We start from the raw sequence: 14,387 nt of genomic DNA, 5'->3' as shown, positions 1-14,387 counted from the left end.
CACTGACTTTGCTTTCATTAAAGAAAAGCTCAAAGCCTTTTTTTTCTTACTGTCACTGAAGTAGAAACAGGTTAAAACTGAAAGATCTCGTGTAAAAACAAAACTTTTAGGAAAAGATATTGCAATGTTTGAAGTTCATAATGAACTTTTCAAAGAAAATCTTTCGAATCAAATTCCTCTGAGAACAAACTCCTCTAATCTAGAACCAGGTCCATCCCTAAAAAAGTAAAGGGCTAAAGAGCTGCCGTCTCAAAACAGCTGGACCCAACACTGATATTAGTCATCAGGGAGCGCGAGGTGCACTGTTCACAGATGATTTGCTGATGCAGTGCAAAGACTCTGTCTAGCATGACTTTCATCCCTCAGAAATTCAAGCCCACCACAAAGCTGTCGAATCAGTGAGATGTGCTGAAAGGTTTTTAGAGGAAATGTTTCATTGCTGCACAAATCTCACACAAGCTTCAGGATCACACATTACAAAGAAAAAACTGACAAGAACCATAACTGGCCCTGCGCTAACATCAATTAAAGAACATCTACTGTCGGCAATACACATTACACCTATTAATAACAATAATTAAAGACCAGAGATTATAAATATAAAAACGTTGATCACTGCAGCTTTAAATTACACAAATTCTGAGGCCAAAAACAGAGGAAAACAAATTAAAAAGTGATCCACTGATTCGAGTTAACTTAAACTGTGCTTGTAACTGCACGTCATGTTCACATCTACGTCTGTAAACACTTTTGAACAGTGGATCATAAAACCTGCACACATACAGCAGCACTGAGTCCCTGCTGAGTGAAGATATGAAAGAAGCAAACAAACATTAATAGACTTGAAGTGTAGCAACAGCCTGAGTGATTTGCCAGAGTAATGTGGGATGAAAGCCAAGAGCTTAATCCTCTTTCACCCTCTTCCCAAGTTCATGTTCTCCACTGCTTTGAGATATGAAACAGCAAAAATCAAGACAACTTTGAGCGAGCACACTAATTTCTCATCAGAGTAGATTCTCCCTACAGCAAGCTGTTATGAAACGAGCCAATCATATGTGAGGTTTTAGTGAAGTAAGAGCTGGGAACGGTTTCCTAACTGAGAATCTTAAGCATCTAACGCAGCAGAAGTAGTTTACCTGTTAGCTCTGAAAGCGCACTGTGTTCTGCCAGGTGCTTCCTGTAAAGAGTCTTCAGCACTTTGGCGCTGCCAAACCTCTTGAAGCGTTTCTTCACATTAGTGTAAAACCACTCCAGTGACTGTGTCTTCAACAACCTGAGAAAGAAACACACAAACATACAACAGATTAATATAGATTATGCTAATCACCCTACCAAATGTGAAGGAAATGTAGTTTTCTTCACATTTGTTATTATCCACAGATTTGTTATTATCCACGTTTTGGTCAAGCAACATTCAACCAGAATTTCAGTAACCAGGTCAAACACAAAAAAGCAAAACCATCAGTCAGTCCTGGTGCCAATCTACATCTGACTCACAGATGAACACAACCAGCTGCTGGCAGCTGTGCGGATTCATTTCCACTATGTCTCTCACATCAATAGCCAAAACTTCTCTGGAGTTACTTCATAAATCAGGAGGCTGAGAGAGACTCAGCAGGAGATGTTTAATCATTAGTAAAAGGTAGACAGGAGACACATAAGCGTCTCACTTTGATGTTTGCAAGACAGCATGAAATCACACGGGCCGGTTTACACTGAAGTTGGGTCGTCATGGGGGGTAATACAGTGACAACGCTGATTAAATAGCAGGATTGTCGCACTGATTTCATCTTACACTCTACCTAAAAAATAAGTGTTTTTAAAGCTGGAAGTGAGTTGGAAAAACACAGCAGCTGTTATCATTTGTGACGGGTAAGAAGTCACAGCCAACAAATCACAGTGACACTATCTGATCTGCAGCAAGAAGGCAGCATTACAGAAACACTTCACACAAACTTAGCAGAGTCTTGCTGACGTAAAGTTAAGAAACAATCTGTAGATATGAAATCACTGTTTGGTTAACTGTGAAAAGTCTGAACCACCAATAAATCTAAATGTGAAGACGGTTGGGAGCAGTCCGGTGGTGCAGTAATTAGCACCGTCACAGCAAAAAGGTCCTGGGTTCAAATCTAGCCGGGATCTTTCTGTGTGGAGTTTGAATGTTCTGCCCATGTCTGCGTGGGTTTACTCCGACTTCCTCCCACAGTCCAAAACAAAACCTGTTAATGTTACACATCTCGTAGATACACTGTGCTGTTTTCTTTGTTTTACCTACTGTATCATATTAACTGGAGAAAACCCACACAATCATGTAAGGTCATGCAAACCCCAGACAGAAGGGCGTTTATGTACCCAAACCCAGAACACTGCTGCTGTGAACAGTATTTCAGCAGTGTTTTACTTAAATAAGTCAATGTGAAGAATTTGAAGATTTCTGTAGACCTATCAGTTAGTGAGGTCACATGAATTAGACTAATGTGAAAGTAACATGTTACTCTGCAGAATCTGAGTAAGTGTGCAGAAAATGTATCTCAACTACAACATTTACAAATAGTGACTGACTCTATGAAAAGTGTCTGTTTATAGCCTTGCATACTATAACTAAAATTGTTGTATGTAACATATGAAACTTGGCTGTAAACAGACCCAGTATATGATCCAATGTGTGCATGATATTGTTAGTCTAGCTCAGTTACGTGCTGCATTATCTTCAAGTACATTTAAGATTGAAATTCCTATCACTGCTGCTTTTAAATTAACTGTATAATGACACGTTTATGTTTAATGAGGTACCCTCCGATTTCTGAGTGGTTGTAAGTGTGTGTACACAGCGAGTGCTTTGACAGGAAGCAGATGCAAAACATAAAATGTCACACATCATTACTGCACTTCTACAGGCTTTGTAAGGTGCCTCCTGGTGCAGACTAAGCAGCCAGGTTTTAACTACCAGCTACTAGCCACGATGCCTCACTGGAAAGAAAGAAGTACATCTACAAAGCACTATTACATTTTTATTACACTGCAGTTTTTTCTTTATTTTAAGTCTATTTGGATGTTCTACCTTTAGGTTCTCTGACAAATACTAAAGTTAACGTAGCACCTAAATACATCGTTTAATGCATGACTGGATATCTGCAGTCCCCGTTGACCCCACGGCTGATGCTATATTGAATGATCTGGAGGCAGGTGGCAGGTAGGTAAGCTTATCACAGTGATTCCTGACACCAGCGCATGTCATGGCTCTCTATTCTCATATTATCTACTTAATTGATTTTGAATGTCTGGGTCAGACAGCAGCACAACCCTGATCCACTGCATACAGAGTGGCATTTAAACCAGCAACTGCTTTACACATTTAAAATTTACATCTACAGTGTCTTTGAAGTTTCTGGAATATATTAAGGCTTTTAAAAAGGTGCCATTGTGAAGTATATAATGTAATCATTTAGCAGAAATCACAGGCTTTTAATTTGGACCATGTCCGGTCACGTGCAGCAGACGTGACCGGACATGGTCACTTCAGAGTTTGACTAGAGGCTGCAGAAATACATTCCCACTAAAACCCCATAAATCTGACAGTCTGTAACTTTCAAACACCAACAGTCTGAGGGTCAGACCTGCATGTTTAGGTGAGAATAGTGGCTCCATTGTTTTTTTCTTCTACATGCAATCACTTCTGATTAGGAGCCTGTCTAGAAATGTGTTCTCCACACATTTGAACGATTATCACGTCTCGACCTTTTTCATGATTGCTGCATTTTCAGCAGGCCTTACAAGACAGCATTCAATTTGTCATAGAAACTAGTTTTTTGCTTTGTACCCCTCAGCAATGAGAAAAACATATAACAAGCTCAGCCTCGTCCTTTTAAAAGAAAATGTCAACTCCTGAAATGTCAGCGTTTCATGAACAAAGGGAATTTTAATTATGACACACTTTCGATTTTAGCCATTAGGCTTTACAATCTGAGCAAACTGTAAAAAATATAAAATTACACAAAAATAAAGTGAAGTAGAGCGTGTGGATTTAAAGTTCACATGCTTAATGGAGCGTTTCAGGATTTCTGTAACATTAAACAAACAAGTTGAGTTCGAGAAAAGACCTCTAAAGGGAAAATTTGGGAAAATGTCTTTGAAAATCCATTTTATGTTGCTGCACATCTCCCTACCTCATCTCCCTACCTCTGTCATCTTGCATTAGTGCAAATGTTGGGGCCAAAGGAGACTTTATCCTGCACTGTATCTTAGTGTCTATGTTATGTGTAATAAGTGCTAAATCCATCTCTCCAACAGTGGAGTAAGACCTTAATAACCTTTGACGTCACTCTCGGCCTCTCATCCTCACTTAGTCTCCTTGTATATCGCACACACACACACACACACACACACACACACACACACACACACACACACACACACACACACACACACACACACACACACACACACACACACACAGATAAACACCACAGCACTTCCAGGCACCACCGCTGACCTTACCTGCTCTTCTGGCAGGCGGAGCAGAGCCAGGTCTTGTCCCGTTTGTTGTACACCCGGCAGGCCTTGCAGACATTGTAGTGGCAGTCGTGACACTGGCGTTTGGGGTTGAGCAGGAAGGTGAAAGGCGAGCAGCAGCGGATGCAGCAGCGCTGGTTGAAGCAACTCTGCCGTGACAGCAGGAGGCAGCGACTGCCCTCCTCGTCCAGCTCCTGCTTCAGCTCGCTGTGGGGAGGAGGGGGGAGAGAGATAGTGAAACTAGGAATGTGTGTGTGTGTGTGTGTGTGTGTGTGTGTGTGAGAGAGGGGAGAGAGGGAGAGAGAGAGAGAGAGAGATGTATAAAATCTGTTTGAAAAAGATGCTTATGTGTCAGTGAGTAAGATAAGAAGTATAGTATTCCACAGGGATCATATGAAGTTCCTGCACATGGATAAAGCACCAGACCAGGGTTTACTGTGTCAAATAGGATGATTATGTGAATGAAGACACAGAGTGCACAGATGAACGCACACTGATCCTCTGCATCCCTTTAATGAAAATGGAGCAGAAATTAAAGTGGTTTCAAAAATTCGGTCAGGTTGTTTCATCATTTTGTAAACAGAAAATAAATAGATACGGTGAGAATTATGGAGCTGCTTCATATGTTTATCGAGCTGCTTGTTAACCAGAAAGCCTGTATTAAATAAATAACAGCCGTGGTGACTAAACCACAAATACATGGTTAAAACACACACAAAGAGCCCAGTGTCTTCAGTGCATCTTCACTAAGACAAATGAATTCAGTCGCTTGTCCTGATAATTAACTAATGTTAATAACTGAACAAGTATCTTCACTAGTTATGGTGTTAATGATGGCATGAATATATGAGAACTTGTTGAGGCTTGAAGAGAGAGATGTAAAATCAGGTAACATTGGACTGAAAGGGGTTCATTTGAGACCCCTGATGTCTTTTTTTAGGTTAATCTGGATGAAAGTGCAAAAGAAGTGAGAAGAGCTCAAACCATGGAGATTAATGCAATAATAATTTATGCTAATTAATGTAATGTAATTTTGTAATTGTGTGCCTCAATATGACTTTTTTTAACATGCCGTCTCGACTTTACACGTTTGATTGCATTTATAATCCTTTCGCAAACACAAAGCACTAACAGACTTACAGCAGCCTGCATTTACAACCTGCAAACAGCACTTACATTAAGTGCTTTGAGTGCATCACTATATAAGGACCAGTCCATTTACCATTTTACCATCTGTTTCAGTGCCATACAAAGACAGCAGTCTGCTTCTTTTGTTGTTGAGTTAAATTAATGTTGCTGTTTGACATCATTGGCAGTGTTTCTGTTTCTGTGCGTTTGTGAGGAACAAATCTGTTCTGGTCAAACTGGTCAAAGTAATAGAATTAAAACTGTACGCAAATTCATTATTTGTTTTATTAAAATGAAACACATTAATCTAATTACTTATTTATTTATTTACTCATCTAAATTAATTGGACTTGGTATGCACATCTCTCTTCATTTGTGGTGTTACTAGATCACATTTATCTGAATTTACATTGTTATAAATTTGTTTTAGACTGGTTGCTTTCTGCCAGGGAGCTGAATAACTGCCAGCTATTTTTTTTTCTGTTACATTCAGTAAATGTGACAGCAAACAAACACGGGTAATTGTGTAACAATTTAGCATTCATTTCTTTTATCATTAGCTTTCCAGCAAAGAAATACAGACAGAAGCAGATGATTTGACAGGAGCTCCAACATGATGGAATATAAAATTAGTCAAACAAATGAAGGCAAAGCAGGAGAGGCAAATAGAAAGTGTAACTGTGTAGGTGGCACTAGAAAGAAATCCATTATTTTCACATCATGACAGCAGGAGCATCAGCCATAACTGAATCATTTATAAATTATTACAGCTCGAAACTGATGGAGTCTGACAAGATGAGGAGAGAGGCAGGAACTGCTTCTGCAGGTATGCAGGTTGGTTTCATTTCAGTTTCTGATGACATGAAATTCAAAATGCAAAGCATCAAAATAAATTCCTCATTCTGCACGTGACAATGTTTATTAAAGTACGTTTACAGAATGTGATTTATGGAAACTTAGGGGTTTCTTTAAAAGAAAAGATGATGATGTTATATGTGACAAAAGCTCAAAGCAAAAACTCAGACAACAAATGAATATTTTTAGTGTAGAAAAATGTGTCAATTTCTCTGTTAATCAATAGTAACAAGTAAAAGGTCACATCAGCGATGACGAAAAAGATGAATTTTATTTTTTTTTAAAGAACAATTATGATAGCAAGCTTTGGTTCTGTTGGCTAATCACTTCAGCTCTGTAGAGTTATATGACTTAGAAGTCCTTTAAAAAATTTAACCACAAATATTTAAATGAAACTTGTAACTTTAAAACCATAAACACTTTACAGTCTCCCTCGGATGCCCCTCACTACAGCACCACATCCATTACTAAAGCTCAGTGGACGATATAAATACCTCCCAGACAGAACAGCATCAGCCAGACTCAGACAGAGACTGTGAGGTAATAACATCAAGAAAGTGAAGAAACATGTACAAACATACCTGAAACATAAAGCATCCCATGATACTCAACATAAAAAAAAGCTGTGGACCTTTTTTTTGACCTAATAAGACATGTACAGTAATGTTTCGCAGCACTCTGCAGCTTTATCCTCACACACCCTCAGCGAAAGAAGCTTTTGAGCTTCGGTCATTCAAAGAGAACAAACAAGAAGAGGCTCAGGCTGTGTCAGCTGCAGTTATCCTCACATAAAGTCTGCTTCTTGGTGATAAGCTAACTAATGTCTGCTGGCATTTGTCTGAATGGAGCTTAGTTTATTTTTCTTGTGTTTGAAGATTTGAATGGGGATCAGTTATCTTTTGTCATAAGAAGATAAAAAGATGAGTTGTTCTCTGTAAACAGTGTATCTTACCAAATGAATGTGCCTGCTGTGCTGCTTCTGAACAGCAGGGGACAGCTGTGTTTTAAGTTTTAGGATTTTTGTATCTGGTGAACTGAGGTTTTCACTATTCACAATTCCAGGACAGCTAATCTCTCATATATCATCAACTTCTAGGCTGATGCATGAAAACATCTGACAAATAGCAGCTTATTTACATGTTAGCATCTATGCGGCAACATTAAAACTCATTTATAGCTGATTTTCTCATCTACTGATCAGTCATTTCAGTTATGAGAACCATGTCTCAGAAAAGCTTTGCAAAATCCCCTTTTTTGCAATGTGCATTTAACTTGTCTCTGATCATAGCTGGGATACAATTCAGTTCATTTAGGATGTTGACATGTACAAACATGTTCAAACTGATTATCAGAATGAGGAAGACAGGTGATTTAAGTGTCCTTGAATGTGGCCTGGTTGTTGGCTGGTCGGAGTATTTCAGAAATTCTCGAGGGTTTACAGAGAAAGGTTTGAAAAACAGTGAGCAGCAATTCTGTGGGTGAAAATCCCTCATTGATGCCAGAGGTCAGAGGAGAATGTCCAGTATGCTTTCAGCTGATAGTAATAGTAATAGTAACTCAAATAACCACTAATTACAACCAGGAATGCTTCTAATATTTTTTTCTGTGCTCGTATTTTCGTCCCTTTTCGATCCCTTTATGACCGCACACGATGTCACAAAACTCAAATCATGTCAAACTAGTTTCTTGAACAGTGAGTTTGCCTCCACAGTCACCAGATGTCAATCCAGTAGAGCACCTTTGGGATGCTCTGCTGGATTGAGAATGGGAGATCTGCATTATGGATGTGCAACCTACAAATCTGCAGCAACTGTGACGCTGTCATGTCAATATGGACCAAAATGTCTGAGGAATGTTTCTGCCTCTCTATGCCATGAAGAATTGAGGCAGTTCTGAGGGCACAAAGGAGTCCAACTAAGTATTAGCCCCAGGTAAGTGTGAAATCAGTAGATGCTGTATTTAGCTTCAGAAATCCCCAGCACACTGTTTTAAAAACAAATCTCATCTGGAGTATTTATTTGTGTTTTTTGTGTCTTTCTTGCTTTTCTATTATTATCTAATGAAGTAGTTATGCTTGAACATTCTTGAGAAAAACAGAAGAGTATTTTTATCACACATAGCATCATCTCAGATCAGTTACAAAATACATGTGTGACACTTCAGTTATCCAAATCAGTCCTGAACATCTTAACACAGAAGTTTCTCCTTTCATAAGAAAAACATGCAGCAGAGGTCACAAAGAAAGTCAACAGCATCCAGATGTGTTCTCCTGTTCTTCGCTCATCTCTATTCCTTTCCTAACTTCATCTCTGCCCTCTGATTGCTGTTTCAGATGCATGAACACTCCTGGGTTTCATCTCAGGGATGTCGGTGCAGAAATTGAAAAGCAAGATGCATGAAGTGAGAGCTCACGTAACAAGTTTGGGAGTGAGGAAGCAGAAAAGTGAACAATCGAAATGACATGACAGATTAAACTCATACGTGTGATGACTGAAAGCAGTACGTGACCTTTTGTATCAAGTACTTCTGCTAAAGAGGGGATTAGCTGTGGAGATCTTTGGCCACATTTATCAGCTGTTAAAAACTGCAGTATAGATTGACTTTATTATTGTTTTGACCTAAGAAATAACTTAACTTTTGGGCAAAAGCATGTCTGTCTTTAAAGAACTCAGACAATGTCAACAATGTGTAATCATGCCGGCTAAACAATTACAAGATTAGCTGGTGGTAAGCGCTTTGCTTAGCAACACTTGTTGAAGTTAAGGAATGTAAAAAGCTCACCAACTAATCACTTTTTTCGTCATGTCATGTGGGGATTTAACAGAAAAACCCCTTTCAGTTACACATATGATTCAAGCAGAGAAACTGTTGTCATTTCAGTGGCCTCAGATAGTGATGATGGGCCTTTTTAAACATTAATGCCGGTACAGTGAAGCAAATACACAGATTTTTGAATATGGACACAAAATTGGATCGATACTGTAGTTCTACAGTGTTTTCAGGCCACAGACGTATGTTCTATGTTCTGACTAGACTGTCACAGAGACTTAGATAGAGTTAGAGTTTGGGAGGTGGGAAAGTAAGTTAAGGTGAATGTACCGAAAATATATATGCAGCTGAGGTAGGGCTGCTCGATTATGGCAAAAATGATAATCACGATTATTTTCACTGAAATTGAGATCACGATTATTTGACGATATTTATTTCGTCCGCCAGAGCTTATATTATTTTTTTTTACATGCTGTAGTGCCATTTGTGGGAGCATTTCAAGTTGCTATACATCAATACAACTGTTATAGCCCATATTTTAAAAATGTGTATGCATTAAGTCCATAGTAACTACATTAATTGCAAAAAAGTGCAATAAACTACAAAAAAATTGAAAATCGTTTTTGTTTTTACATATATTTCTACTTGGAGAAATTTAAGAGGTTTATCCCTCAAAACTTTAAATACAAAAAAGTTGCAAAAAATAGTTTACAACAACAGGAAACTTATTGTGAGTGTCTTCATAGTTTTATTTTTGGAGATACAGTAATTTTTATATACTGCAGGAAAAACAAAAAAACAATCCTATGATGCAAATTTGCAAAGAATGTGCATGTGCATCAAAATAAACTATTTCCAGCAGTGCAATTCGAGTTCTAAGGCCTACAAGTAAAAAACTACATTTTCCGCAAAAATGACGTCACTTGCGATAGTTCACGTTGACGTCTTTTTCAATGTGGGAAGTGTTAAGAACAGCTGATCGGATGGCAAAGCGTGTTTCTGGAATATTATGTTTTTGTTCCTGCAAGCTCTTTTTATGCAATTTTTGCAAAGCTATATGTGGAAGGAAACCGTGACCGAGGACAAATGATGGCATAAGATGTAAGTACAACTCCTCTGGTTTCATATGGAAAAAAATTTATTGTGCTAGCTTAGCGTTCAGGTTCTACAGGGATTTAAAAATAGTTACACAAAACGAGCATGCTGCTCTGACCGGCTTTAAAGGTTTAACAATAACAATGTATTGAATAATGACTTTAAAAAATAATATAAAATAGTGTGCAAATACTGATAACAGTGCAAATGTTTGCAATATAAGAAATAAATGAAAAATGTGAACTTTGCAGTGTTGCTCTGTGGTGCAGCTACGACACCATAGCAAAGTTTACACACTGTGTCTACTTGATCCACGTCTGACTCCGCGAAGCCATAATGTTTCCACACCACTTAAGTTTTTTTTTTTACCTCTCTTTTCAACCAACGGCAGTCCACTCCTCTCCAAATAACTTCTGCTTAGCTTTCCGAGCTTCCCTCGGGTCCTCTTAATTGTTGTGACGCGTGTTCGAAATGCAGAGCAGTGCGCTTGATTTGCCACATGGAGCAGCGCGAGAGTAAAGCATGAGGGAGGGGCTAATAATCGGCTCAGTCATTTTTAATGATCGTTGAAAGCCCAGATCGTAATCGAGATTAAAATTCGATTAATTGAGCAGCCCTAAGCTGAGGGTCATAAATTTTAGTCGTATAGTTTAGTTTTTCACTATTTCTATAACTCAGTTAAAGTATGGTACGTAACAACCACCTGCCCGTCTAATATACTAAAGTACACTTCTTTAAAGCATATTTTTCTTACAGTAATATTTTGGTGTCTCTGTTTCCTCAACCTCCAAAATGTAACCAGAAAATAATCTGAAACAACATAGATTAAAAGTTTAAAGAAAAGACCACGGGTTGAAAATCTGTTTGCTGGTCCTCAAAGACTGCATCTGAAGAGATGCAGAGATATTTCATGGTGTTTCATAGATAATTCTGTGGACCCTGTTTCATCTTCAGTATGTGGTACTGAAAAATAAATCCATCTGCTTTTTTTTGTATGTGAATGTAGCTAATGTAGCTAACTGATCTGGTAGGTGGCTTATAAAGTAAAACATTTCATATTAAATATGAAATACTTTCAAAACATATGCGTAGTCTGACCTACAGGCAGAAACCTCGTGTCCTCAGTGTGTGGACAGAGTGAGACTGGAGGGTAACAGCAACAACAATAAACAGTTCTTATGGGAAGTTATAATAGACCACACTGGGCTGATAAGCACACACTAGACATAGTCCTAAGAATATATACTTTAAAAAAATCTAGCTGTGAAGTTACATTATCAAACACTACACATAAACACTTAATTAATCAAGCCAGATGTCCACATAAAAGGGCTTTTGCTGATAAAAATCTAAGGGAAATCCTGACAATTAGGTTCATCTTGTATGTGAGGTCCTTCTCATGGGTTTTCAGTCCACTGAAAGCATTTTGGTAAACAGTGGAGTAATGCTGTAAGAGGTAAGTGTTTTTCTAAATAAAGCACCAGGACCAGCAAGGACTCTTTTTGTTAAACAGGCAAATCATTTTCCACTATTGTGTAACTCTCAGGCTGAGGCTACAGGCAATGAAATCCACCTATTTACCACGTTATTGTGCCTTTGTATCTATATGTGTTGAGGTTGGGGTGAAGGAGGAAGCTGGTCTGAGTGCAGCGGAAAAAGGCTTCACTTCCTGGCTACTGTGTTTAGGACACACTTCAGAGCAAAGAGGCGGGAAAGGAAATCTCCACCAAGGTCTAAAAATTCCTCGAATTAAATTGTGCTGAAGAAAAGCAGCCTGAGAAAATTGGTGTGAAAGACCTTAAAGGTATACTGGTTATGCAGTGCCTTACTTACTTATATGTTCTTCATTTTGTTTCCATAGCCATACTTTATATTTTCATCACCATGGTAGAAATAGTTTATAATCTGAAACATAACATATCTGTCAAACACAGTGGAGGCAATGGTATGACATTGGAACTGTTGGAACTGGGTCATTAGTGTTTATTGAGGATGTGACTGTGGATACAAGAAGCAATATGAATTCTGAAGTGTACAGGGCTGATCTCTCTACACAGATTCAGCCAAATGCTGCAACTGCAAAAGCAAAGAAATGAGATATAGTTTCCATTCCCAGTGGCCAAGTGAGTCACCTGATCTCAATCGAACAGAGGAGGCTTTTCAACTAATAAATAAAATACAAAACTGGATGCAGAGAAACCCACAAACAAACGGCATCTAAAGGTAGCCGCAGTAAAGGCCCAGCAGAGCATCTCAAGGAAGGAAACAACATTTTGTGATGTTCATGAGTTCTAGGCATCAAGCAGTCATTCATTTCAAAGGATTTAAAATAAACTTCATGTTTAAATTTGGTTGGTTTGTCTAGTTAATGTTGGGACTTTGAAAATGGCAAAGTATTAAAATGACTGTAATTCTTGTAATTTTTGGAGGACTGCACACAAGTGCGTCTCCATGGTCTCTGCACAATTTTAATTTCCACAATCCCTCTTTCTGTCTATCCCAAGATCTACTCAAATTGAAACCAAAAATAAAAGAATATCTCCAATAATAAATCCTAGGTTTATGTTTCTTGCAACACTAAGAAGAGAAAAAGTGTACTTTTATAAACCGCTGTGATAAGCTGATTATTCAGCAGTTTCACATTTACTAGCAGACTCAAAGAAATAAGATTTCATCAGAGGTAAGGAAGTTCAAAACTTTCAAACACTCATATGAGCAGTGAGAGTAACCAAGCTGCAATAGAAAAACAGCAGGATGGGGGGAAAAGTCAGTACAGTTCACTTCCTAAACATAAAACACCTGGAGCTCCACTGCATTTACAGGTCAGAACTCACCTGAGTCTCTCCTCCTCTGTCTTGCGCAGCTTCATGTCCCTCTGCACCACCTGCAGCACGTGCTCCGCCTCATTGTCCGTCAGTCCTGTCAGATCAAGCTTTCGACCCATGGCTGACACCCCACCAGCTGTCTCAAACTCACCGACTGAATAATCAGCTTGTTGTTTTCATCTGGAAAAGAGAAAAATAGTCAGGCCAATGACACAAAATACAAACAAAAACACCTGACAGTGACAAAGTTCCCAGAATACCTGAGTTTACAGCTGGATGGTTTAGTGCAAACTGGGGGAGGAAAAAGAAATATATTCACTAAAGAAGGAGTACTTCACTACTTTATAGTACTTTACAGTTATAGTTACAAGTTCTAAGCCTGTGATTCTTAAAAACATGGTATGATTATAAAACACAAACATTAAACTACTGTTAATCAAACATGTTTGAGCCTGATGTTCAAGGAGTCATTATTTTTTTCTCTTGGGTCTTTAATTAAGACATGATTCCTAAAATACACGCTGAGACTCTTTGGAGAGAGTGAACCAGATCCAGCTAACATGTTTTCCATTCAGGCTTCTTTATAATTCTCAGCATGTCACATATCACTCCTAGGGACTATTACAAATAAAGTACTTTTACTCACTTTTGATACATTTTTATAATTAATTATACTTCACTGGGTTTTGTGTAAACTTGTAATCTAGTACTCTGACGTAACTTGCAGCATTAACAAGAAAATCAGAGCTACTGACACTTCCTGTAGAAGAAATCTCTTTTCTTTCCATCAGACCTGAAGCTGCAGCTTACTTTTGTTTTTGTTCTTGAATGCGGACGTGAAACTAATAAATAACCGTAACTCTCACAATCACAAGTATTTTACTGGAATGTGAAGCAAATAGTACCGATTTTAACGGAAAAAACGAACACGAACAAAAATGCGAACATGCAAGTTAATAGTTTTCATTCAGGCTGAAGGTGATAAAGTCATAGTTTGATTACAACAACTTACCAGAATCTGTGGCTGAAATAGAGAAACACCTTTAAAGCTGAACTCCGTTTACTTCTAGAAAGAATTATCAGTAAGACGAAGCCAAACGCTTATTATAATCCAGTGAGTCTTTTTGTTTCATCGTTTTTTTGTTTTGTTTTTTTCGTATGAAAAATTGAGGGGGGAAAAGTGTTTCCAGCCTGATCTGCGCA

General features: G+C 38.3%; 1 protein-coding gene across 1 annotated transcript in view; it reads right to left on the bottom strand.

Annotated features, from left to right (window-relative positions):
* The window catches only part of LOC146687470 (uncharacterized), a 34,500-nt gene extending 20,113 nt beyond the window's left edge, over positions 1-14,387 (bottom strand). The window contains exons 1-4 of the mRNA XM_085438189.1: positions 14,197-14,387; positions 13,194-13,364; positions 4,498-4,719; positions 1,137-1,273 (exon numbers count right to left, since the gene is read on the bottom strand). Of these exons, the coding sequence (XP_085294315.1) occupies positions 1,137-1,273; positions 4,498-4,719; positions 13,194-13,303 (469 nt within the window). The 5' untranslated portion in view covers positions 13,304-13,364; positions 14,197-14,387. The remainder of the gene's footprint in view (positions 1-1,136; positions 1,274-4,497; positions 4,720-13,193; positions 13,365-14,196) is intronic.

Source organism: Copadichromis virginalis, linkage group LG18 (assembly GCF_057382275.1).
Source record: "Copadichromis virginalis isolate Kocher_CV1m ecotype Utaka linkage group LG18, C_Virginalis_male_GT1.1, whole genome shotgun sequence".
Lineage (NCBI taxonomy): Eukaryota > Metazoa > Chordata > Actinopteri > Cichliformes > Cichlidae > Copadichromis > Copadichromis virginalis.
Note: the sequence above shows the minus strand (reverse complement) of the source record. Positions and strands in the feature narration are given on the sequence as shown.